We start from the raw sequence: 27,903 nt of genomic DNA, 5'->3' as shown, positions 1-27,903 counted from the left end.
GACATTCTCTTTCTGTATTTTTGATAGCCAAATGTTGACTTACAGAAAGACCATTTTTATCAAAATCTAGTTAGTGACTCACCTTTTCTGATGCTGATTGAGTCTCATTTGATCTATAGTCAGAGTGCTTATTTTCCTCTGCTTCTCTTTCTCTGGAAGAGACAAGAGTCAATAGTCATCCTGTTAGTAGAAACTCAGGTTTGGAAGGAGCCTTAGAGTTCATATCCTACATTTCCTTCACAGAGAAGCTCTGTGCATCCTCAAAGATGAGAGTCAGCTTGGTTATTAAGAAGCTTCCTCATCACAGGGTCTATAGGGTAGATAGGTATTCTAGGTAGACAAACTCAAGTAATTTCAAAGTCTCCTTTATTTGTGTCCAAATTTACCTTTAACTTTCATCCTTTGGTCTTCACAATCCCAGGACAACACAGAACAAGTTTGCTGAACCCATTAGCTCTTCTCGATATTAACTCATCAGATATTTAGAGGCAAGTTTCAAGTCTCAGGCCCAGTGTCCTCATCTTTTCATGCTACGTCGTGGTTTTTAACACCTCACCAATTCACCAGTCTAGTGCCTTGACTTGTAGATCAACCCATTAGGGTATTAGTTTTTAAAGTATGGAACCCAAGGTAGAAAGAAGATAAGTAATCTAGAAAATACCTTAGGATCATGTTTTTTTTTTTTAAACTCTTTTCTGATAAAATATTTATGCCAGTGGTCTCTAAGTATTCATGCACATTAAGAAACACCTGTGAAACTTTTAAAAATTCAGATCCACTGACTATCCCAACAGGTTTACTGACAAGATCTAGACTGGGACTCTGTAGCCTGATTTTCAACAAGCCAGGTCATTCTGATGCAGTTGGCTCAAGATCTAGTACATTTACTTTTCTTTCCAAGTTTCATTTGGTGTTGTACACAAAACAACATGTGTATGTATGTATATAACATATATACATGTATATATTCTTTTTAGGGAGTTCCCTTTGCATGTATAAGAAATAGGGAAGTGGCAGTAAAATAGATCCTGAAGATTCAAACAAATATAAAGTCATGAAATTTTAATCAAGTACTACTGGATGAAGAAGGTACTGTAATGATTCAGTTTAATGCCACTCGAGGGATAATCATGGCTCTGATCAAAAGCCTCCAGTGACCTCTGATCACACATGGAATAAAATCCAATATCCTTCTCTTGGCCTAAAAAAGCCTTATTTAATGTCCCCATACTCATTTTCTGCAATCTTCTATGCAATAATTTTGAGACATGATGACCTCCTTTCTGTTTTTCAGCTTGGTAATTTTACATCTTCAAAAGTTTTCACTGGTTCTTGCTCTGCCTGAAACTTTCTTCCTCTAGATGTCCACATGGTTCACTTCACTTACTCTTTATGGGTGTCCCTCACACGTCAGGCTTTCCCTGAACACCATAAATAAAGCAGCAACTGCAATCCCCTTATGTTGCCTTACTCTGCTTTATTTTCCATATTACCATCTAGCCCTGTGCTATGTAGTTATTTGTTTATTTATTTATAACTTGTCTGTTCTATATTACATTATAATTACATGGCAGGAACTTTGTCTTGTTCACATGAAGAATGCTTGTCCATGACCAGTGCCTGTTACAATGCAGACAGTCAAAAACCATTCATTGTCAGATGAGTGATTTCTAAAGATTGTAAAAAATATTCCATCTATGATGTGTTTTGTTAAATACTCCAGATGAGTATCTTATAATATAGATGACAATGATTACATTGGCAAAATTTTATCTTATACATTTTTTGCATTGGAGAATCGTCATTTGTTCCTTAACAAAATTATCTATCAATATATGTGGCAAAAAGAAGCAAAGTCCTAAGTGAAATGCTCTGTCAGTTATGTTAGTCATATCTGCAAAGTAGAAGTTGTGCAAAAGGACAACACAGTGTAGTGCAGGAAATCATAACATTAGTTATTATTTATTACTATTCATGCTGATGCCTATTATTTACTGGATACTACTGATGGCATTAATAGTGACAATTCACATTTATTGAATGCCTTCTTTGTGCAAGGCACTGTGTAGAGAGTTTTACCTGGTTCTTTTCATTTACCTTTCAAAACAAACACTAGTGGCTATGATGATTATTGTTGCCTCTACCACCATTATAAATATGAGCAGATGGAAGCCTAGGAAAGTGGAATAACCTGTCCAGAACATGAAGCTGAAATTATCTGATGCTAAAACCCTAGCACTACTCTACTCTACTGCCCTGCTTCTACTGACAAATTTTCATAATGTGAATAAATATTAGGCTAGTATTCAGAGGAACTGGATTCTGATTTCGGCTCTGAAGTTCACTTCCCCATGAGACCCTGAAGTTAAAAAAATTTCAGGGGCGCCTGGGTGGCTCAGTCGGTTAAGAGTCTGACTCTCGGTTTCGGCTCAGGTGATGATCTCACGGTTTCGTGAGTTCAAGCCCCGCATTAGGCTCTGTGCTGATGTGCTGATGGTGCAGAGCCTGCTTGGGAGTCTCTCTCTCTCTCTCTCTCTCTCTCCCTCTTTCTCTCCCAGCCCCGCTCTGTCTGTCCCCTACTCACACTGTCTCTGTCTCTCTCAAAATAAAAAAGTTAAAAAAAGAAAAATTTCAGTTTTTCTCATCTGTAAAATGCAACATTTGAACTAATCAGATTTTCTCACATGGCCTACACTATCACAAGACTGTAATTTCTTTTCAAGGAGAAAGGTGAAAAAGATGTATGTGTGGAGAAGCATTAAATACTTATTAAATTCATATCAATTAAGTGTCATAATTAATAGCATTATGATATATGCATCAAATTTTAAAACTATGAGTACCTATCAAGGTCACCCAGAAAACTATCTCCGTGTACAAGGTTGGTTATGCTCCTTGACCCAGTAACGCAAATCAAGAGTGGCTGAGTTGGATCAGAAAGCACTCCAACTCAGTACACTCACAAGGGAAAACACACAGAAGAAACACTCTGGATTATGCAATAAATGTGTTCCACACACACGGCAAGAAACAACCCTCTTAAACTATGCTGGTCAACTATTCCAAATGACCTTCGCGAACTCTCCACAGGACTTAGGCATTATATGTTCTAAAGAGAAATGCTCTATCATGATGGCAATTGCAGGTCACAGAATTATGAGAGAAAACGGACTAGGAATCAGACAATGATTAGCTGCCATTGCTAAGGCTCATTGTTTCTTACGGGATATAAGGGAAAGAGATAATACTTGGGAATTAACAAAAACAATTTTTCAGGAGGGAGCTATAAGTAAATGAGAAATAGCTAGTCATTCAGGAGGAACTGGGGACTATCTTTGAGACTGCCAGCTGAAAGAAGTACTTACAGTATCTCCTTGCACATGGTACATTTATTGTTGTATGCCTTGCCATCAGCGTCACGTACAGGATCACGCTCCCGAGTACAGGTGAGTTTTCCGTTTTGCATCTTTCCCCGAAACTCTGCACATTGGTCCTGAAAAAGGAGAGGAGAGTAGGTCTCTTGGATTACTTGGTTTGTTGCATTGTTAAGTCCATTAAACGATTTGAGTTTCTGTTATTACAATGTCCAGCACTGCTATCTACAGAGAAAGAGGGACTGGAATCACCCATATTCTCAGAGGTCAGTTGTCATAGTTAATGATGTTGCTTCTAAGGTTCTACACAAGGAAATTATAAAGCTGGCTGGGATTTAATAGCACAGATGAAGGGTCAGCGAACTATAGCCTATAAGACTAATCTATCCAGCTGTTCTTATATATGGGGGTTTTACAAATCAAAACTTGAAACACACCCTCAACTCATTCATTTAGATATATTTATGGCTGCTTTCCCACAATAATGTCAGAATGGAATAGGAGAAACAGAGTCCATATGACTCACAATGCCTAAAATATTTGCTATCTGGCCTTTTACAGAAGAAAAAAAAAAAAAAGCTGACCTCTGGTGTAGACAGAAGGGAGAAAGAATTGCTGGAAGAAAGTACAAAATTATACAAAATGCTAAGGAAGACAGGCTCAAGACAACTGTGGAGAAGACAAACAGGGGACTTTTGAGTGCTCATTCTTGAGAGTGAGGATGTAGCCTCCTTAAGGAGAAAAGATAGAAAAACAGAATAGCCAGAATTTATCAAAGACATATGTCAGGCCTGTGTCAGATCTGGAAGCAAAGAGAGGATCTTGATATCCTAAGGTCGTAAAAAGTGAAATCAAGCAGCTGTAATCTTATGCAGTAGTGTTCACAGGCCCAAGGACTGGGTTTATAGGCAACACTGTCATTCTGACTCTTAAAAATGTCTCAGAAAATGTGCTAAAAACTTGCCTAAATCATTTTATTTTGTCCCTGTAAGAGTACTGCTAGATAAGGGAAGCTAGAGTTCAGCGACATGAAGTAATTTATTCAATGCTGCATAATGGGTTGCAGGGTCTACCCCAAACTATGTGGTTCTGAAAACCATGCTCTTTCACCATATTATGCTGCCTTGGATCAACAGAAAAAATGCCCTGAAAAAGTGACCCTATCGAAGGAAAGAGAATAATAGAAGAAAATAAAGAGCATGTGATGCTGCTGAGGACTATCTCCATGTTTATACCACCTAACAGTCTTATGATCAATTAATGGCCTGAGAGCTACATTATATAAAAAGGGGTCAGGAGACTGGGATGAGGTCATCATGTTAATTATTTCCAGGGTTAAAGAAATCAAAACGAGCCATAGAGAGACTAAAATTTGCTGAGATATTACCCTGCAGTTTCAAGGGGAAACTCCCCTGTCCTTCAGAGAATGCTTTCAAACTCAGCCTGACATTCATTCCCCTTTATGCCAGGCTCTGCCATGGTGCTCTTGTCAGATACTTGCGTCCACCCTGGTCGTGGAAATTAGAGGTCCTCTCACCTGCGCTTTCCCTCCTCCGCCACCACCACCATTGGAACTATGCCCCGCAGCGTTTCTCTGATCTTCCTCTTCTTTTCTCTTTCTTTCTTCATCTTCTTTCTGGCTGGAAATTAGAAAGGGGGAAGTACGGAATAACAGATTACAGAGAGCGGAGCCCATTTCTGTGAGTTGCTCATCGTGTGACCCAAATAGATTTGTACAGAATCCACCAGCATTTACTGAACATCCACTATATTGCAGGCCCTCCTTTGAAAATAGAAAGACGAATTACATGGAGTCCTTCTGCTTAGAAGAGCTCTCACTACTGTAGAGGAAAACCAACATGTACACAAACACAAGCAAAGCCACGTGAGCGGTTTACTACCACTTCCTAAATGCTCACTGTGACTCTCCAGCTGGATTCTTCTCAAACACCTCATATTTAAGAGGTCCAACAAGAACTAACTCCTCCACCAAATGTGTCCTTGCTCCTGGATTCTCTACTTTTCATGAAGAAGAATACACTAGAGCCATCTCTGTCCCCTTCCCCACAGCCCCCATGGCTGTTGACACTGTGACACTGTTTTCACATCTCCCATGTTGATCCGTTCACCTTCCCTCTTATTCCTCTGGCTCTGATGAGATCTAGTGGCTCCTGGATTCCTGCAAACCCCTACCATCACCAGTAGCATTCTGAATCTTAGTCTTTTCCTTCTCTTCCCCCCCTTTTTATTGGTGACGTATGAATCTTCCCAAAGGAACCATACTTATGCCACTTACTCTCTTACCCGAAAAAAGACATAGCAGCTTCCCACTATGTATAGCATTGACTTCAAAATCCTTGATCTGGCATTCAAAGCCAGCAAAGTGGCTAAGTTCTAACTAAACTACATGACTTGCTCTTTGTTGTTCAGATTACTGTTTTCTTAATTTCAGAGCTTTACCCATGCTGTTGCCCTCTGCCCCTCTCATTCCTTCCTGTACAGTTCATATCTTATCCAAATTATAAAGACCAGTTCTATTCCCCCATAAAACTTCCTATTAACTCTCTCTTCCCTGAAGTACCAGAGTACACTGTACACATCATTTTTCATTTAGCAGTTCCTCCCTCATATTTTATTAACTTGTACCCATGTCTGATCTTTAGTCAACTATATGATTTCTGAGATTATTTAATCGATCTATGAACAATCATTATTCACATTGTACATTGTAGATAGTAAATGGCTATTAAATGAGTTAAATATTTTATGTGTACTTCTGAGCTTTGTATAAAGAATTTATTTTCATTCTGTGAAAAATGTGATATTTTAAAAAATGTAGGTAGAAGAGTTAGACTGATAGCAAAATATGTGTATTATATTCCCAGTGGTAATTATAATCTAGAGAAGGGATCCATTTGACAGCAAAGGACCTAAAATTTTACCAAGAAAGATGTTGTGATCTATTAATAGGTAGGCTCTACCCCAGAACTAAGAGAGAATATAACAACCTAGATATATTGTCTATTTCTAGAATTGTAAATCTTGGCCTTTATAGAGGAAGATTTGCCTAAAAATGCTCTACAGATAATAATTTGCTCCTTTTATATGTAAAGAAAGGACAAACACAATATATATTATTATACTGGCTCTTTGCCTTCCACCATATCTGCCAGCTCACAGCAGGGGCTTCATTTGTGTACTCACAAGACAGCTTTACACATGGCACACTTGTTGCCGTGGGTCTTGCCATCTGGGCCACGCACGGGATCGTTTTCTCGTGTGCAGAAAAGATTTCCATTTTGCAAAAGGCTCCGAAATTCACTGCATGTATCCTAAAGGAGGAGAAAGGGCAAGAGTAGGGGTATTTTCTTATAAATTACTTTGTTGGGTTCCTACTAAGTGCTTCCTAGAAACAACAAAAAATGACCTATAGATACATTTTTTCCTAGCGATTGAATTTTTCAATCAATTCCTACTAAACACACATGATTTATTTATTTATTTATTTATTAAATATATGAAGTTTATTGTCAAATTGGTTTCCATACAACACCCAGTGCTCATCCCAAAAGATGCCCTCCTCAATACCCATCACCCACCCTCCCCTAAACACACACGATTTAAAAAGAGGTTTCTCTTCCTTTTTCCTTGAGGTGTAACCCCCAAATCCAGACTGAATCTGCAATCACACATAAGACGCGTTTTTGATGGGGCAAGGAAATAACCACAAATTTGAAAAAATATACTTGGAATCAGTTTTTTTGAAGCCAAGAAAATGTTATCCTAGATTATCCTAGTGTACCCAATGTATTATTTTTATTTTCCCCCAAATGCTGTCACCAGAAATAAAGGTAAAGCAAGGAAAACAACTGATTTCACCAAATGTCGTCATCGAAAACTACATGGTGGGTTAGGAGTAATGCTAGATTTGGTGTCCAGAGGTCTAGGTTTCAATTCTTTTGTTTCCATTTTTTAACTGTGAGTACTTTGAAATATGAAGATGTGGATTCAGATACCAATAGTCCCACTGCCTTTGTAAGCAAGTTCTTCCTTCTCTCTGGATTTTAAACCTTCATTTAAAACTCGGGAATGAAGTAAATCATATGTTTGTCAACTATGGCCTGTAAGCAAAATCTGGCCCACCACCTCCTTAAATAAATAAAGTTTTATTCGAACATAGCCATGCCCATTTGTCTGCATATCATCTACGGCTGCTTTACAGCTACAACAGCAGAGTTGTGACAGAGACTGGATGGCCACAACCTAAAATATCTACTATTTGATCCTTAAAGAAAATTGTATCAATTCCTAGACTCGATGAACCTTGAGTTCTCTGACACAGGCTTTCAGTAATTGCATGTTATTTTAATAGAAAAACTGCAAAACCTCATCTTTTAGTGTGGTATTAAACTTCCAGGACAACTACCTTTTCAGCTTCTCTCTTAGCTTTTGCTTTGGATTCAGCTTCTTCTTTTTCTTTTGCTTCTTGCTGGCTGCAGGAGGGGGAGGGAGAAGAATCATTCCTAGTACCCATTACATGTTATCCTAAATGGGAACTCTCTCTAGATAGAAATATCCCATTACCTCCATACCTCTACCAACTTAGCTTGGGAGTAGGAGAGTAAACGCACACCTGTCCATATTGTTTTCTGTGTTTAATGTTGCTTAAAGAATAAGACACACATGTCATAGCAAACCAGTAAGCAAATTTACCACTACATTTTTCTGGAAAATAAAGATACGGTTCTTCTCCCCAGAAAGCAATGAGGATGCTTGAAAATATTTACTAGATGTTAGCAAATGTTCCATTTGTTAGCACCTAACGATCACATCTTTGGATTATTCATGGTAGTATGTAAGCAGAGAACAGATTTCTCAGTCCTTGTATGCCATTAACTCTGGGGGACTTTGCCCTTAGCACATAGTACTCCCTAGAACAATTCAAGTACAGTTTAGAACACTGAGAACACCTCAAAGAAATGTACTAAGGATATGGCTTTTTAATTGTAAATCCTTGAAAATAATGCAAAGATAGCTTCCATATCTACCTCCTAGAGAAAACCTTCAAAATCACCTCCCTTGCCTGTCCCAGGCCTATCTTCTCTCACACTCAGCAGCAGTGGCTGTGGTTCTACTCACAAAAAGGCCTCACACATGGAGCATGTATTGCCATGGATTTTTCCATCTGGGCCCTCAATGGGGTCGTTCTCTCTGGTGCAGGGAAGTCGTCCATTTCTCACATAGTTACGGTATTCACTGCACAGCTCCTGCCAAATGAGGGTGGATTTAAGAATCAGGTAACTAAATATTGGAAAACTTCCTCTACATTACCCCTATAAAACCTATGATACAACGCCCCCAAACATAGCAGATACATCAAAACGGTGATATAGAAGGTCAACATTAGCCAAGATGATTTTTAGGGACTTTTTAAGGTCACGTATTATCTGGAGTATAAGATTACTATTACTTAGTTCATTAGAAAACCTTCAATTCAGCTCAAATATTATTCTGGGCTAGATACTGTGAGATACATAAAGAAGAATTGAGCAGGGTGCCTCAGTGGCTCAGTCAGTTGAAACTCTTGATTTCTGCTCAGGTCATGATCCCACGGTCATGGGATCAAGCCCCACATCATGCTCCATGTTGAGCATGGAACCCGCTTAAGACTCTCTTTCTCTCTCTCTCTGCCCCTCTTCTCCACTTGCACTCTCTCTCTCTAAAAAAATACAAATAAAAAAGAAAGAAAGGAAGAAAGAAAGAAAGAAAGAAAGAAAGAAAGAAAGAAAGAGAAGTAAAGAAAGAAAGAATTATCTATTGTTCTTTTTGTAAAAAATTTGTGGTTGGCAGAACAACAGCTCCCATCCCTCCTATTTGTCCAAGTCCTAACACCCAGAGCCTGTGATCATATTACCTTACAGGGCAAAAGGAACTTTGCAGGTGTAATTAAGTTAAGAACCTTGAGATGGGGAGATTCTCCTGGATTATCCTGGTATGTCCAATGTAACTGTAAGGGTCAGTCCTTAACAATAGGAAGAGTGAGACAGGAGATGGAGAGGGAAATACAACTGTAGAACAACAGTCAGAGATGTGATGTTGTTGGCTTTGAAGATAATGGAAGGGACATGGACCGCTTCTAGAAGTAAGAAAAGGCAAAGAGACAAATTCTCACCTAGAGATTCCAGAAAGGAACAGAGCCCTACCAGCCCTTTGATTTAGTTCACTGAGACCCAGGTCAGACTTCTAATGTAAAGAACCAAAGACAGTAAGTTTGTTTTGCTTTAGGCCACCAGGTTTGTGATAATCTGTTAGAGCAATCATAAAAAGCAAATACAGAGTGTTTAGAGTCTTTGAAGAAAATGCATAGAACCATCTATAACTTAGAATAAAAAGAATGAGATAATTGAGAAATAAAGGAAAATTTCTGGCATAATAGATGATAGAGCTATTAAGTATATTGTATAAATGGGGAAAATCTTTGGAGAGCAGCTAATACTTATTCCGAGCCATGGAAAGTGGCCAGAATTTTGACAGATAGAAGACAAGGACAATCATATCTGAGTATGAGGAAAACCATATAGAAAGTAAAGTTCATTGTGTGTATAATATTGAAGACTTAAGACATGTGCTGTTATATATGGTTAGGTTCCTTGGGACTTCATAAAAATAATATACATAAATATAGTTTATTATTTTATTAGTGAAGAAACTAAGATGCAAAAATGTTAACTGTCTGCCTTATTGGTAGGGAGACAGCCAGTATTTGAGCCCTGACAGTCTTAGCCCAGGTCTTTAACCACAATGTGACTGAGTCCATGAGGTGGGATACCTTGAATTAATGCTTGGGATGTCCGAGAAACAACAAGGTGGCCAGTAGGGCTGGCACAGGGGCAGCAATGGGTAGAAAATAGGAAATGAGGCCTGAGAGGTGGCGGAGGTCAGATCATGGGTGGGATTATAAGCCACTAAGAGGGCCTTGGTTCTTACTCTGAGTAAGTTAGAAGCCATGGGTGGCACAGATTGCCTTATGTTTTGCAAAACTGCTTTGGTTTTGGAGTTAAGGGTAGATTGTAGGAAATAAAGATGAGAGCAGAGAGAACACTAAGGAGTGAGGTCTTCCAAATTAGAAAAGGACACAGGAGAGGAACAATGAAGATCTGAGACACATCCTGTAAAAATGATACAAATGGTGATAAGGTGCAAAATCTAAGGCGCATCATGGGCATTCAAGCCAGAACGTGTGGTCCAATTGCTAGCTCTCAAATTTTTAACTATATATATTTCCTAACTTCTTATCTGAGCCTCTGAGTCCTCTTCTATAAAATACAGATAACAATCACATACTTTGAATGGTTACTACAAAGATCAGACATAAAACTGTTATATCAAATGACATATGCCAGCAACTAAATAATTAATAGTCATCACCATCATCATCATCATTACGTGAGAATGTAAACCCAAGGCTCAAAAATGCTGTTAAGTAATTTTCCCAAAATCTCACAGATAATTAATTGGGATTAAAATTTAGGTTTTATTTGTTTTGTTTTGTTTTTTATTTTATTTGTTTTGAACTAAACATGCTTATATAAAAAGATATGGAGAAAACTTTGAAATCTGCCTCTATTGATTTGCATTCATACAAGATAGCAATCTGTATATGCTTCTTTTTTGGGATACTACAATTCACATGGTAAGTGGAGAAAATGGTGATTGACTTCTCAAATGCACAAGCAACTAAATCATACTTGGAGTGAATAAACTGAATAGGAAGAAGGGATCTCCTTATACACGAGAATCCAATACATGTCCTCAGTCCGAGAAGTTACTAAGGACATGGGATAAGGAGGTGGGAGCAGGAGGCTTGCCTGGAGAGAATGGAACAGTTATGTGGCTCTGATGGCCTGAAACAACTACCTGGACTGCTTCTCTCTTCACTTTCTCAGCTCCTACTTTCTCCTTTCCTTCCTTGCTATTATTTTTCTTCTCTTCTTCTTCAAGTTTGCTGCAATCAAAAATAAAGAAGATACAAGCTAAGTACAGTTTTCGATTCTCTTTGGTAATGTATTTTAAAAAGGAATGAGGATCTTCGAGACAAGGTCAGATTCACTCTTCGGTACAAATTTATCCAGTCTAAGAGGTGCTATTACTTTGCAGACAATAATAATAAAAAATAAATAATTCAGTAGTTTACAATTCTCCTTAAAAAAATAAAACTAGCATTTTTTTTTTTATCAGTATGTGACCCTCATGTAGTCTTTTTCTATCAGTCAGTGACTTTAGTGATCTGACTTTAGGCAAGCCACATTGCCTTGATTTTTCTAAACTGTGTAACTTTTCCCGTGTAAATAACAACCATATCAATGATCAAAGCAGAGGTGATACCAAGTCAGATGATGGGCCCTAGTCAAAATAAACCACGTTTCATTATAAAATTAAAACTTTAGATATTATTTTAAGGGCATTAATATTCAAGTTGAATTCACGTTTTAAAGTATAATAATGATCCAAGCCCAAGAAAATTCAACAACTAACATTTTGAGGTTGATCAAGAGCCTAAGCTTCTGGCATTCTTGCCATGTTCTACTGATACACAGCTTATCAAAGCTTGAAAATCTATAGCATGGATCACATTATATCTGGTCATCTCCACAGAATGAACAAATAGAGCAAGTAAGAGAAGACCCTTGATTTCCTGAATCTGAGCCCATCGCCTTCCCTACTGGCCTAGTGTGTCAACCTTTCCTTTAAGGAGCTATGTGCATATACCTGAGATTGGGCGAGGACATGCAAAAAGTTACAAGACAGAAATCAACTTTGCACCTCTTTCAACAGATACTATTTAAACATTTTCCTCAGGGCTCCTGGGTGGCTCAGTCGGTTGAGCTTCCGACTTTGGCTCAGGTCATGATCTCAGTCTGTGAGTTGGAGCCCCGCGTCGGGCTCTGTGCTGACAGCTCTGAGCCTGGAGCCTGCTTCGGATTCTGTGTCTCCCTCTCTCTCTGACTCTCCCCCGTTCATCCTCTGTCTCTCTCTGTCTCAAAAATAAATAAACATTAAAAAAAATAATAAAAAAAATTTAAACATTTTCCTCAACATTTACTTTAGCGTGAGACTCTGTAGAGGACTAAGAATATAAGGAGGAGGAGAAACAGAGGAGGTAATAATCAATTTCTCCTATACTGTTCCACACAATGGAGCTCAGGTCCGACTCACCAAAACAGCAGCAAAAAAAGTCCCTGGACCTGGCTTCACAAGAAGACATTTCAATAAACACCTATTACATGGCCCTGCCTATTAGGGGTTTTACTCTCTACACTAAACCACTTATCAAAGTATTTATCTCACCTGGGCATGGTAATGTTCCTAAAAGGATAAATGTAATTCTCTCTATTCCATTTCTCATTCAGGTTATTCTAACAGTTCTTGCACACCGGCCTCATAGATCTCTGTTCAACTGGTTCTTCCTTAGCCAATATTTGAATATATTCACAGAATCATAAAATGTCAGAGGTGGGAGAGAGACCAATGATATCACTGCATCCAGATCATCAAACTTCTGCTCCCTCTTTGTTATGAATGATGATTATCAAGTGTTACAAACATACCAGCACTAAATTAAAACTTTCCCATGACTTACCTAGAGGATAGAAAGAGAACTGAATAGAGAATCACATTGTCACTGTGTGATTCAATATTACTTCCTGCCTTGTCCATGTGCTTTTCAGCTTACCTAGCACACAACCCATGGCATATATTCTACACATTTCTAAAGAAACTGAGACTCAGACGTGATGGATAATAAAGAGATTCAGTAGAACAGATGAGCACAGGTACTCACAACAGACTTGCACACATGGAGCACTTGTTTCCATGCATTTTGCCATCTGGGCCACGGACAGGGTCATTCTCCTTGGTGCATATAAGCGTCCCATTCCTCACCTGGTTCTGAAATTCACTGCAGAGCTCCTGGAAAATATTTTCTCAGAATGATTTCTTACCCTGACTATTCCTTTGCCTATTCTGAGGAATAAGTGATGCAGAGTAAGAAGAAAAAGGAAAAGTGATTATGTGTAGCAGTAAATCAGTAAGTATTTACAAAACTTCCATCACGGACTCAGCATTGTCCTGGCACCAGAGCAGGTCTGGAAATATTTAACATCATCATTCCCCTGAGACTGCTTACAATCTAGGTACAGAAGAAGGCTGACAAAATTGGTAGAGAACAATATAAAATGTATGTTTGTGTTGTGTTACATATCAAAGTCTATTAACTGAATGATCAAAGGTGAGGGGGTTCAATGGACCTAGAAGAAGAGGCTTCTTGGAGGAACTGAGAATACTGGTCAGCCTTCACAAAAAAGAAGGAAATCCTGCCATTTACAACTACTTGGATGAAACTAGAGGGAACTCTGCTAAGTGAAATAAGTGAGGTAGACAAAAAATACTGTATGATCTCACTCATATGTGTAATCTAAAAAACCTGAACTCATAGAAACAGAAAGTAGAACGGTACTTTCCGGGGGCTGGGTGGGGTGGGGGAAATAGGGAGATGTTGGTTAAAGGTTATAAACTTCCATTTAAAGATGAATTAAGTTCTGGAGATCTAATGTAGAGTGTCGTAATTACAGTTAACGATACAATAGTATGCAATACAGTATACTTGAAAGTTGCTAAGAGACTAGATCCTAAATGTTCTCACCACAAAAAAAGAAATGTATTTGTGTAATTATGTGATGTGATGGAAGTGTTAGGTAATGCTATGGGAGTATTATTTTATAATATATAAGCGTGCCAAATCAACACGATAGACACCTTAAACTTATACAACGTGATATGTCAATTAAATCTTAATAAAGCTGGAAAAAATTAAAATAAGAATATAGTCTCCAAAAATTATTGGTAAACCTCAATTTGTCTTTAGAAGGCCGAGAAAGAAAAGAAAATGATGCCCAAAACTAAGAAATAAAGACATATTTCAAAAAAAGATACGGAGGAGAGAACAAGTATGATCCCTTGGAGAAACTGACACCTTTCTGGGAGTCACTTGATAAAGCAGAGGGATGCAGATTTCATACAGGAGAGGTACAAGAGAAGCAGAGAGAAGGAAAAATGGTTTAGGACCATTTGGAAAATCTAAGATGACTTAGCAGCTGATCAGATATTATGGATAAAACAAGTGTTCAGTTTAAAATAAAAAGATGGCTCCAACTAACAGAAAAAAAGTTAATGAGCAAGTGAGTCAGTTTAAAGGTCAACTTTTAAACTGTGTCAACTTTCCCCAAATAAATAGTAGGCTTACACCTTGCAGCTGTTAGGAAATAAAACACATAAAGGTAAATCCTGTTTATGGCCATTATATGAGAGTATTTCAATATCATATATGGACAGATTTTATTGTGCTGCTTATAAAATTATAAAATTAATCATGTACAGTAGATTAAGAATAATTAGAAAGTCAAAGGATTTAATAATTATTAACTAGGATGAGAATATTAGTACTTTCTCCATGTTTAGAGGGTGAGAAAGATAAAATATGATAATATATGTGTACTTTGTTTCATAAATTGGACGAATGAAAGCAATAGGGACATTGAACTGTGTATTTGAAATAATAGAGGTTGGAATGATGTAAACTGAAATTAGTAAATTGTAAAATTTGATATTAATAATCTGTGCCTGACAACAGAAATCTAAGAAAAGCCAAATATGGAGAATATACCTTACCAAGTAAGTTAACCCTCTACTTTTTATAAAATGAAACTCAAAATTTGAATTATCATGCAATATAATTGATACTCTGGAAACTTCCAATCAAGACCTTTTTTTCAGGGTTTTTGTTGTTGTTCATTTCAGGCATGACAATTGAAAAGGAAAACATTTCTGCTAATGAGATATCTAGAATGCTTTAAGGAGAAAAAAATGTCAAGGCATAGCATTAGCAGTCCTGAGAAAATTACCTTTGTAGCTTCTCTTTTAGTCTTTTTTCTTGTTCTTTCTTCTTGCTGACTGTAAGGAGCAGGGGAAGAAAAAGAGAGAAAAAGAAGAAATAGGTCTTAACAGAGTAGATTCTTAACGTGTACAGGTTGATCATCCGTTGCTTTAACAGGTCTCAAACACCCCCAAAGATCCACTCATAGCAGTTTGTCATTTTAGTGGATAATAAACTGAAATGATTCACTTTACCTCAAGATAATAGTCTGTAAGAAAAAGTCCCTTCATGAGTAAAACCCATTTAGCTCCTCAGCAAAGGCTGCAATAATATTTCCTGTTTACGGATTCTTTTGCATCTGCGATAACTCCTTCTACTTTGGTAATATTTGGTTTCTTCGGGGCAGTCAAGCATGGTTAAGGGGACAGACTCTGGAGTCAAACTGCAGAAGGATCACAAGAAATGTCTGACCCTCTCTGTGCCTTCCTCATTTTTAAATGGGGAAGGGGAAGGGAGGGATAAGAGAAGTAGCAATGAAATTAGTTTTATAGGATTGTTGTGAGTGTTAAATGAGTTAATACATGTAAAACAAGTAGAATAAGTAATAAGTACATGATAAAGTGATTGTCAAAAGCAATCGGTGTCATCATCACTGTAATTATTATTACGAGTCAATCCTCCCAAAACAGGCATATGATGGAAATAAAGTGGGGGTGATGGATCTTAACCATTCTGGATAACTAACAGGGCTGCAAACTGAGTTCAGCATCTACAGCACAATTTAATCCTGGTGTACAGACGGAAAAAAAATTAAACAATATGTAAGAAGTTTTAATTTTAAAATGCAAAAATGTTTTAGATAATATGTAAAAATTAGGTTATGTTTCAATCAACATAAGGCTTGCTCCCATTGATCAAATTAAACTTCCTTAAAAGGTGAAAAGACAGTTTGCATTTGGTATGAATGTGTGCAAGACGAGACCATGGAGGGAAGAAGGATTCTCAAAAAAGGCAACAGCCTTTGCTAACATACCCATAAAATATGAGGTAATAAATAAAACTTTATTTCTTTTTGATAAGGAATTAAAAAGATTTTTTTTAAATGTTCTTGTTTATTTTTGAGACAGAGAGAGACAGAGCATGAGCAGGGGAGGGGCAGAGAGAGAGGAAGACACAGAATCTGAAGCAGGCTCCAGGCTCTGAGCCGTCAGCAGGGCTCAAACCCACACACCTGAGATTATGACCTGAGATCATGACCTGAGCTGAAGTCGGACGCCCAACCGACTGAGTCACCCAGGCGCCCCTTGATAAGGAATTTTTATAGGGATGGGAGAAAAGTACTAAAATAGTTCCAAAATATGAGATTTCTCATACTTTTTTATATGGAAACTGACCTAAACTTTGCCATGAGTCTAAGTTGACTAAAATATTTAAGAAGCATTTTCTTTCCATCCTGGGAAATCATCAGAGGAAGCAGCAGAGCTGACCACTAGGTGGCAGAATTCCTTCCTCATCACTGAAAGACTGATGTACAGACACAGAAAAACAGACTGAAAAAAGCCTAAATTCAGGCAAATATAATTACTAGAAGTTGATAATGGCATTGCTAAATGATTATCTTCTATCTATACCATAGGGTGAGAAACATCATTTTCTTCATTTTTTTTCCTGCACTGATGTTTCTAACTTTCCCAACTCCTCTGGGCCTTTATTTTGTCATCTATAACTTGTGATAATGTAAGAAAGATCTATTTCATGTTTGTCTTGAAGATCAAATGAGATTAGGCAGCAAAGCTTTTTGCAAATATTTGTCGATGATATGCATTAAATAAATGTTGGTTATAATGATTATATGTTCATCATCTTGACTTCCATCTAAGAGGTTTTTAATGTTTCCGTGCCCAACCACTATGGGACAAATATTGTTCTCTACCGGGAAAGACTGAATGAATCCTTTGAGAGATTCTGAGTTTATAGCAAATCAACTGGAGCGTTTCTTGGGACAAAGATCAAAGCCTTAAGGAATATCATAGACTCTTTTTTTGTGAAAATACATCATGCCATTTATTCTACAGTTACCCTTTAGTCCCCTGTAAACAAGGATCCAACTTCCACTGTTCCTAAAACAGGCTTCACCTATTTCAAATATTACAAAGTTCATCTTTGTGTTGCACTCAAATCTGTGTCCCTATAGCTCTCATCCATTTTAACTCTACTTCTTTTTTTTTTTTTTTAATTTTTTTTTTCAACGTTTATTTATTTTTGGGACAGAGAGAGACAGAGCATGAACGGGGGAGGGGCAGAGAGAGAGGGAGACACAGAATCGGAAACAGGCTCCAGGCTCTGAGCCATCAGCCCAGAGCCCGACGCGGGGCTCGAACTCACGGACCGCGAGATCGTGACCTGGCTGAAGTCGGACGCTTAACCGACTGCGCCACCCAGGCGCCCCTAACTCTACTTCTTAAGATCACACAGAATGAGTAAGAAGAAAGGTAGTAAACTAAAACAAACACTCTCCTAAAACCTGCCATGCACCATAATGATATTTTATATGTAATCTCATCCATTTCCTATTTTAGCTGATAATCCTTCAAGTAACTAAAAAGCAATTAGTGTGGTTACCACAGAGAATTCTCTTCTCTGAATCAAAGATCTTGAGTTCTCTCTAAAATCTCTTTATATCACAATCATCATCATCTGAAAGCTCTCCACTTGCTTTTAGGTTTTGTATTTTAATGTGTGTGTGTGTGTGTGTGTGTGTGTGTTTAGTTCATTTAAATGTGACACCCCAAAATGACTGCTGTACTGAAGAGAAAAATGCATTATTCACAACTGATTATTCACAAACGTTTGAAAACTTCGCTCGGTTCCTTCTCCCCCACCATCAGCAGTCCTGAGCTTTACTCACAAGAAGGCCTCACACATGGAACAGGTGTTGCCATGCACTTTCCCATCTGGGCCCTTGATGGGGTCGTTCTCTCTGGTGCAGAGAAGCTGTCCATTCTTCCTTAATTTGCGGTATTCGCTGCACAATTCCTGTGAAATTGAGGAAGGAAGTTCGAGGTCTTGAACATAGGTTGGATCAGACTGGCAAAACAGCTGCATTTTTTCTCAAATGGGGATCAGCAAGTGACTTATTTTAGAATAGGTCTTAGAAGACATGACTATTTTTTAAGGATGAAAGTTATAAACACTTAACCTAGAAATAGTCACATATGCACGTGTGTATATGCTCACATGTAAACAAACACAAACTGTACAAACGTTTCCTACAGCTTCAGGGGATTTATGAGTTTCCTGAATGCCATCTATGGAGCCCAGGTCCACATGCCTCTGACTTTTGGAAAAGTTTCCCTCACCTCAAAGGAAGTTGTGTTCTTAGATTGTCTCTTATTTCTTGACTCACTTTCCTTCTTTTTCTTTTCTTCTTCTGCTTGACTAAAAGAGAATATAGAAAGAGATCAGTAAGGATCATAGAATGCCCAAATTGAAAGTGATCTCAAATATCAGTTAATTATTGTAGTTAACATTTAGTAAGTTCTTACTATGTACCTAAACTCGTGCTCATACCATGAAATCTTCTCAACTGCATGTTGTAAAACTTCTATTACGACCCCACAGGTAAGAAAACTGACAGACAGAATGGATCACTGCCCCAAGGACACTTGCAGTTTTCCAATCTTCCAGTACTCACAACTTTCAATACTCAGTATGTCTCATTACTATCTAGCTTTGCTTTAATCTGCCAGTAAATTCTCTACTTACATCATCCGTGAAACCCCATATAGGTCATTCTACCCCTGAAGTCCTCAAACTGTTAGGAAGTTGCTCTTGGCATTGAGCTGGACCCCTTCCAGAGTTTTGACTCATTGTTCCCACTTTCATCCATACAGACAGCCTACAGTGTTGATTCCACATTTAAAAACAAAAGATACTTGGGTATTTCAAGGCCATAACTCTCCCCTTGCTAAGTATGCCATGTCTTAACAGTCCTCAGGGGACATGGTTTGTATTCATTTCCTCTAAATATGTTTTTGCTTTTCTGCTGAAGTGGAGCTCTCACAAAGGAACACAAAGTTAATGTGGACTCAGTGCTTACATTTTCTAGAATCCCTTCCATAACACAACAATTGTCTATTGAAGAGAGAGATGTTGAACATATAGCCACACATATCAATTTACAGCTATGCTAATTGTGGTTAGTGCTATAAAGGAAAGTCCTCGTCACCAAGATGGAACAATTGAGGGGTTAGGGGCATGGAGTAGGCTTCACCATGATTGTTTCAGCTGACAAGTCAACACATGGAGGGGTTCACTGTGCCAGATACTCATCTTTCCTATTCCAAGTCGTTTCCCCAGGTCCTGTGTATGGACTAATGTACCATTTTGCATACTGATATGTTTGCTTTGTGATTTGTTGTGTGATTTTAGATGACTTCACAACCTGCTCTGTAGGGGTGAGATCCTTGTTTTATATCCTGTACACTTCCAGAGGAACTCAACCAGTGATTGATATGCAGGAATTATTCTTTGGAGTTGGTTAGGAGTGACATCACCATGATGGCAACATAGGTCGTTCCTAACTTCCCTCCCCCTCACGAGAACAACTGACCTCTATTCAAGAACACGACATGACTGAGAGAATCCTACAACACAGGGGTGAGGCTGAAGCACACACTGGACCTCAGAGACCAAGACAGACTGCATTAAAAGGGTAAGAGAAGGAGCTACACGTGGACCTCTCTGCCTCTCTCTGAGAACAGAACAGGAATTATTCTCTGATAATTATGACATTGTGCAAAACTGCCACTGACAAGAAATAAAACACAACTTAATTTTTAAGAAGTAAATACAACAAAGCTAACATTAAAAAATTTAAAAAATGAAGCAGAAAGGACAAAAGTCTCCCTCATTTTTCCAGCTACAGCGCTACTCACAAGAACACCTCACACATGGAGCAGGTGTTGCCATGCATTTTCCCATCCGGGCCCTGGATGGGGTCGTTCTCTCTGGTGCAGGGGAGTCTTCCATTCCTCACAAGCTTACGATATTCACTGCACAGCTCCTGCCGAAACAGAGAAAGCAAGTTGGGGATACTGGCTTTTATGCCTATTCCAAGCAGAATCCTGGAACATCTACAGTGGCAGAAACTAGTGTTATGTTTCTTTGATTCCAGGATTTCAGCTGTGTTTCTCTCACATGTAAAATTCAGTTCAACAAACAAAACTCATCATTTGCTGAGAGATGGGAACAAGTAGAACATAGTAGGATGTCAAAATATAATAAATGAGGTGGGCAAGTAAACTCCATTTTAATCTAAATGGAATAAAATAAATGCAAACATGTAGGTACAAGAAAATCTGAGAATGCAGAGGTTGAGGCCATGAGATCTGATTGTGAAAAGCAGAGAAGATGTCATGGGACAGGAATAATTTGTATGAGACTGAACAGCAAACAGGATTTTGTGGGTAAGAAGACAGTTGGGGAATATGCATACTAGATTGTTAAAACAAATTGAGAAACAAAGTTGTAAACTACATGGGCATATAGCAGAACGTGAATTTCTAAATGAAGGTAAGAAGCCAAATAAAATAGTTAAGGAGGTTGATGTGTATGTTGCAGTTAATGATGAGCCATTTGTGGGCTTTAAGCAGATAAATATTTTGAAACTTCAGTTGTGTTAGGGAGGATAGTTGGGTAAGGGAAAGACTAAAACCTAGAGGGAGAAGTAGGAGACTTTCATCATCTAAACAATAGGCGATGGGGGGCCTGGGTGGCTCAGTCAGCTGAGCGTACAACTCTTGATTTTGGCTCAGGTCATGATCCCAGGGCTGTGGGATCAAGCCCTGCATCAGGCTCTGTGCTGAGGTGGGGGGGGGGCTTACTTGGGATTCCCTCTCTCCCCTTCTCCCTGCCCCTCCACCACTTGTATGCTCTCTCTCAAATACACACACACACACACACACACACACACACACACACACACAACCCAAGGGAAAAAAACCCCAAAACAATGTGTGATAATAACTTAATAAAAGGCTATGGAAACAAATATTATAACATTTCAGGGATAAAAATCAGGCTTTCTGTGTGCAGAATGAAGGTATTTTTATCCCAACTCAGATGTGAAATTTCCAAAACTCGCAGGTAGAAAATATACACGTAGAGTCTCTGGAAAGTGGTTTGCCAAAGCTAGCACAGTCTGTACTGGTGAAACCAGTACTAGAAGTCAGTTTTTTCAGACTTCAAAGAAGTTATTCTTATTGTACAGGATTAGTCTCTGAAGCAGTGAGAATGGATCAAGCACCCATAGCAGTCATCTCAATGTCATCTCCAGAGGAAAGGGTTAAGATTTCCTGGGAATTTTTGCAGGACAATTTTCTACCCTATAGACTCTGAAATATATTCAAATTATAGTGCCCAGTAGGACTCATTGGGTGGGTTCCACTCACTGCATATGAAGGTGCTTTTCCAGATTCTCTTTTACTTCGTGCTTCATCTTCAGCCTTTTCCTTTTCTTTAGCTTCTGCTTGGCTGAATGAGAGAAAACGAGAAGAATCCATAGGACCAAATACAGGCAATTATTTGTCCACATTCCTGCATTGATAATTTCTCCTCCCTCTTTAGGAAGAGCAATTTTGGCCTTTTATCGCTAAACCAATGAGAAACAACAAAATAGCCTCTAGTATGGTAAGACACCATAACTTCTTCATAGTTTTTGCTTAACATTGAAAGAAATATAGTGATTGTGGATTTGGAAAACTTGCTTTCTGTAAATTACCTTTCTTGCCTGAGGTCAGAAAAGAAATGTCATCAATGTCCACAGAGGAGGTATCAAAACTGGTACCATAGTGACAGTATACCTGGAGGCTGAAAGTGGCCTTTACAAGCACATTGACTGGTTCCCTTGTTTCACAGTGAGCAGAGACAGTTTTGGCTATACTCTTAGGACAGGACTACAACTAAACAAGTTCTCTCCCCTTAAGTCTATAGTCTATCCATCACATCGTGCACACCCTAGCTTTACTAATTCACCTTACATGTATTGCTTACTCATGGCTGTGTTATCTAAAAACAAAATATAGGGTGGTGGGAAAGGCCAATAATTTTCATACACTGATAAACCAAATGAGCTTACATTTGCTTGGCACAATGGAATTGCATAGTATGTACAGCTAACTGATGGCATTTCAATTACACAAGGCTGTCAATCAAAACAAAAGACCATAGATTTGAAATGTAAATCACCTACTTAATCTGAGCTCAATCAAATAAACTGGGAGCAATTCCAAATTTTGAAAGCAAACTGTCAATTCTAACTTATCGAGAAATGTCACATTATATATAGTAATATTTAATTTTATAAGGGTTCATGGTTGTTTCATGGGCAATACTAACTCTAATAATCACTTTTTGCTTTAGGTGTTCACTTTGGGCCCTAATGTCTCCAGAGGATGAGATGCCACAAACTTGTACAACAGGTTCACATATGATGCTTCAGCAGTGGGAAGAATCTGATATTTGCACAAGCTCATGGTTGTCAGGATGTTCCAGTGGTAAGAGAATGAATGTCGGGGAAACAGACATATTGGAATAAATAGTTCCCAGCTTTACTGGCTTTATTGCTAACATTCTATGTAAGTATTCAACTTATTCAACTCCTTTCCCTATTTTGAGCCACAGCTTCCCCATCTATGAAAGTAGCTAGTTCTATTAGACCATCTGTAAGTTCCCTTCTCTCTTTGGTGTTCTTTTAGACACTTTGACATTCTATACTCACTAGAAGGCTTGACACATGGAACACAGGTTTCCATGCATTTTCCCATCTGGACCACGAATAGGGTCATTTTCTCTGGTACAGAAAAGTATTCCATCCTTTGCATGATGCTGATATTCACTGCAGAGTTTCTAAATAATGAAAATGAGACACTTTAGATATAGTTCTCTATTCTGTTTATACATTTTAGATACTGTGGAGGATTTGAGTGACAGGAGACTGAAGTTAGAGAAATTACAGAAAAAAATAAGGAAAGAAAGGGAGGGAAGAATTGAGGAAGAAAGGAAGGGAGGGAAGAAGGGAGGGAGGGAGGAAGGAGAGAGTGAAGGAAGGAAGGTAAAGAAGGAAGAGAAAGAAGGAAGAAACTGGAAATGAAAGATAAAAGGATAGTTTTGATTTGAGAACTAAAATTAAAGGATTGTGGGAAAGAAATCAGTTGAAGATCAGGGCTAGACAAAAAGATGGAGTTACATGAAGTCAGAAGGGGACTAATGAGGTAGGCTGTTTTATGAAACTGTGAAACTGCACACTAGAGAAGGTGGGCTAACTCACTGTTAGAAACAACTTAAATAGAGTTTCTTCATGGAGTGAAATGGTCCAAATATCCTCCAGGATACCTTCAAATGTTAGCTTGTCATATTACCACTGGATTGTGCCAATATTTCTGACTCTATGAACACAATGTAGAAGATGAACTGAATCTTGAGGACTCAGGGAGATGTTGGCTACAGACATAGAGACTAGGCAGAATGCTAATACCCTCACATAAAGGAAATCTATTAGAGATATGAGCTAAGTCAGTAGCAGGAGAAAAAAACAACAACAGATGCCTGGTTAAGATATGTTTAGAAAGTAGAATGTGGTATGATTTTAAAGGGAGCATATTAAAATGTTACCCTGAAGACCTCCAAACAACTACCACACATATCAAACTTTGAATTCAGATAGTGCTTTAATATATTACCTTCATTTAGGAACTATTTTACTAATATGACTTGATTAATGTTCTCCAAATAGAGCTAAAAATTATAATGCCATAATTATTCTTATAAGTCTTATGAATTAATAACTATAAATCACTTTCCAGAAGATCCATCAGTAATGGAGGAAAAATGAACCAACATCGAAAAGGCTTTCTAGGGGCGCCTGGGTGGCACAGTCGGTTAAGCGTCCGTCTCCAGCCAGGTCACGATCTCGCGGTCCGTGAGTTCGAGCCCCGCGTCAGGCTCTGGGCTCATGGCTCAGAGCCTGGAGCCTGTTTCTGATTCTGTGTCTCCCTCTCTCTCTCTCTCTCTCTGCCCGTCCCCCGTTCATGCTCTGTCTCTCTCTGTCCCAAAAATAAATAAACGTTGACAAAAAAAAATTAAAAAAAAAAAAAAAAAGAAAAGGCTTTCTAGAGTAAAATGTAAACACACACACACACACACACACACACACACACACACACACACCCCACAAAAGTCAAAACAAGGTGATCAAACTAATCATCACCTCAATTTCTCTTTTAACTTTAACTTTTTCTTTAGCCTTCCTTAGGTTTTCATGTGCTTTATTTTTTTCGTCTGGAAAACGCCGTTTCCTGGAGAAAAACAAGACAAAATAAATATACACAGATGCTTCAAATCTTTATGTTACAAAATCGTCATTTAGGTGAAGGTGGGAAAACAGCCACATGTTCATGAGTTCTAATACAAACATTTTCTAATCATCTTAAAGCTCCTAATTAGATTGAAATCTTCACTCTTTACCCCCCAAATCCCTTTCATTTTGCTTTCATGTATCCACTGCAGTGATCTTTTTTGTCATCTTCCTTTTTTTAAAATCCCCTTAGCTTAAATTCTACCTTCATTGAGAAGACATCCCAGATCTCAAAGTGGAAATGGGTTGTATATCTGTCACTGTATTTTCATACCCGAATATTCTCTTATGGGATAGTTCTCACTCTGTCTTGAAATGTGTGTGTTTGCGGAGGCACTTATTTGTACTCTTTAACTTTAAGCTTCTTGAGAGCAGGGATCTTCACTTGTACATTCGTTCAACATTTGGCCAGTAACAATTTTTTGTCAAGTGCAGGCCAAGCCCTTGGGCATATACTACAGCAGCATACAAAACAGACACATACCCTGTGTTCTTGGAATTTAGAACCCAGTAGAAAAGTCTAACAGTCAACAAATAGTCATAGGAATAATTACACAATTACCAGCTGTGATGATTGTTAGGAAATAAAATTAAGAGTTACAAGGATTGATTTCAATTAGGAATTTCAGGAGTCTTATCCAAAGAATAATCTTGAAATGCGATCCACAGAGGGGGAGACACTACCTGGCCAAGACTGAGACAGACTTGCTGGAGGACAGCATAAAAAAAAGAGCTTGGAAAGATCAAGGATATGAATGAGTGACAAGACCTTGTCTGAGACATCTTCATAAATGCCATGATTTCTATGTTGTGGGATTTGCCCTTCCCCAAGCTCAGATGCCCGAGATGAAAAGATAAAGTTAATCTCATTCACATATGGACCTCAAGTTTTTGTGGGTGTCAACATCTGTCTATCACAATGGGATAATTAGTGAAGGAAAAGAGTCAAAGTCTTGGTACCTGCTTTTACCCTCATTCTGTATTATGAGTAGCTCATAAAAAGGCTTACAAAAGTGGTGGGAGGAAATATTAAGAAGCATTTTGTAATCCAGTCTTCTAACTGGAAAATCAAATCCATCTGTACTCAGAAACAGACATACATCATGAGGATCTATTTACTAGGTGATATCATGTTTTGTAGAGGGCAGAAAACTGCTCAAAAAATTCTAAACAACAAAGCTGTACCTCAACATCGTGCTTATTCACTGTGCCAATCAATCTCCACTTCACGTGCCCATTCACTCCAAAGAAACTGCATCTATACTCACAACATTTCAGCACACAGGGCACATTTGTTGCCATGCATCCTGCCATCAGGGCCGCGAACTGGGTCACTCTCCCGTGTACAGTAAAGTCTTCCATTCTTCACTTGGGTTTCAAATTCCTTACAAAAATCCTTCAAAAAGATAACTAATTACACTTAGCACTTTTCTACTCTTTAACACAGAAAATGTATACCATGGATTTATAGTCACAGAATGTCAGGTGTAGAAGATGTTGGTAAACATGTAACATATTAATGAAGATTAGTAAGAAATAGTAATTATGTCATGACATTACTTGGTACCTGTATCTACTCTTTGGTTTATTAAAAGGTAAAGAGCATTATAAAGAATAAGGCTGAGCATTTATTTCGTAAAATGAGATAGCTCTTGTTAACTTCCAAGTCTATGAAAAAAGGATTATAAAAAAAAAAGATCTTTCAACTAGTCCCAACAAAGACATAACAAAACGCAGCTGCCAAGACAAAAGCAAAAATTTGTCAACAAGCAGAACAGAGAATCTGTGAGATGTCATGCTTAAACACTATTTAATATGGACTGAATCAAGAACAATCCAATATGGCTTGCAAGGAAATAAGGTGGCATCCAATGACATTACACTTTCTTTCATTTGTTCTCTCTGTGAATCTGTGGCCTCCTTTACTGATGTTCATTTTTATGGGCTCTGCTTCCTTTACTGATATCTATTTCTAATACAGTAGCTAGAAAGCACAGAAAATGAATCTAATTTTCATTCACTTCCCACTGCAGAGAGAGGCAAAACATCAAGATTAATATTTATTTAGAAAACCTTAAAAGGCTGTGACTTCCCCAAATGTTCCAAGAAAGGTTTGTACCCAGATTTCCCAATGCTTTAGTTCAGTGGTTTCAGGTTTTTCTCTCTGTTTGGAAGTCCTACTATTAGATGAAGGCTAAACTTTATATTTATGTCTATATTTCTATCTATACCTCCCCTAAATTGCTCTAGACTTAGGGATCTCTCATGTCAACAAACATGTTTTGTGATGGTGTATATTACTATATAACCTACAAGAAATGCTTTTCAAAGCCTTTTTCAACTGTGTGACCCTCATTTTCCCATTTCAGCCAAGAAAACATGAGCATAAAGAATGTGGTTTGAAGTCTGAAGACCTGAGCAGCTAGATTGCCTTTAACTCCCTGGGAGATCACAGCAAAGCCCCATCACCTTAGAGACCTCAATCTCACCTACCTACACAATGAGGCTTTTGGAATAGATGCTCTTTAGGACTTTTTCTAGATCTAGTATTCTCAATTTTTAAAAAAGAATTCATATTTCATGAGGACACTTTTAAAAAGGACTCTAATTGACTCCTAATAAGAAGATACTTGTTTTTGGAGGAGCAGTGGGTGTGCTCCAAACTTCCTGGTTATAATAATCTAGGAATAAAGACATAGAAGACAATCACCTGATAATCACAGCATGGTAACAAAATTACTGTTCAATGGTTCCCATAAGAGAAACAATGATAATTTCAGTTTATAAGTTGTGATTCATCTAAGGAGATTCTGAAGAAATACTTTTGTGAGCAAACCACTGACAGGTTAATTATGGGGCAGTTATTGAGCCATCACTATAAAGCATCCCCATTCAATACAATCATGTCCCGTGACCCCACCAAAACAATGACCCCAGCTACAGAGAAAAAGAGGGAAAAATAGCCAAGACATGATAAAAGACAATGGAAAAGATCTGTGTTTCTGAAGTAATAAAATGCTCGATATTACAAGATGACCCAACATTTTTGACTGAAATTTAACCACCAAAAGAAGTGCTTTTCAAATCTTAGTGAGTATTCAACAAATTACTGACAACTCTGAATGCTCCACTTTTCTTCATTTAAACTCTCAACATTCTATTTAGGGTGGAAAATATGCTTC

General features: G+C 38.1%; 1 protein-coding gene across 1 annotated transcript in view; it reads right to left on the bottom strand.

The window, feature by feature from the left end:
- SPINK5 (serine peptidase inhibitor Kazal type 5) overlaps positions 1-27,903 on the bottom strand; it is a 100,406-nt gene that overhangs the window by 42,360 nt on the left and 30,143 nt on the right. The window contains exons 9-24 of the mRNA XM_047076308.1: positions 25,990-26,117; positions 24,575-24,662; positions 23,087-23,214; positions 21,759-21,840; positions 20,244-20,371; positions 18,666-18,744; positions 18,215-18,342; positions 15,335-15,383; positions 13,216-13,343; positions 11,292-11,379; positions 8,514-8,641; positions 7,801-7,867; positions 6,579-6,706; positions 4,912-5,014; positions 3,366-3,493; positions 83-152 (exon numbers count right to left, since the gene is read on the bottom strand). Of these exons, the coding sequence (XP_046932264.1) occupies positions 83-152; positions 3,366-3,493; positions 4,912-5,014; positions 6,579-6,706; positions 7,801-7,867; positions 8,514-8,641; positions 11,292-11,379; positions 13,216-13,343; positions 15,335-15,383; positions 18,215-18,342; positions 18,666-18,744; positions 20,244-20,371; positions 21,759-21,840; positions 23,087-23,214; positions 24,575-24,662; positions 25,990-26,117 (1,650 nt within the window). The remainder of the gene's footprint in view (positions 1-82; positions 153-3,365; positions 3,494-4,911; positions 5,015-6,578; positions 6,707-7,800; positions 7,868-8,513; positions 8,642-11,291; positions 11,380-13,215; positions 13,344-15,334; positions 15,384-18,214; positions 18,343-18,665; positions 18,745-20,243; positions 20,372-21,758; positions 21,841-23,086; positions 23,215-24,574; positions 24,663-25,989; positions 26,118-27,903) is intronic.

This window comes from Lynx rufus, unplaced genomic scaffold (assembly GCF_022079265.1).
Source record: "Lynx rufus isolate CCGP_SWC_20201006 ecotype Redwood Valley unplaced genomic scaffold, mLynRuf1.p SCAF_1, whole genome shotgun sequence".
NCBI lineage: Eukaryota > Metazoa > Chordata > Mammalia > Carnivora > Felidae > Lynx > Lynx rufus.
This window is presented reverse-complemented; position numbering and strand designations above follow the sequence as displayed.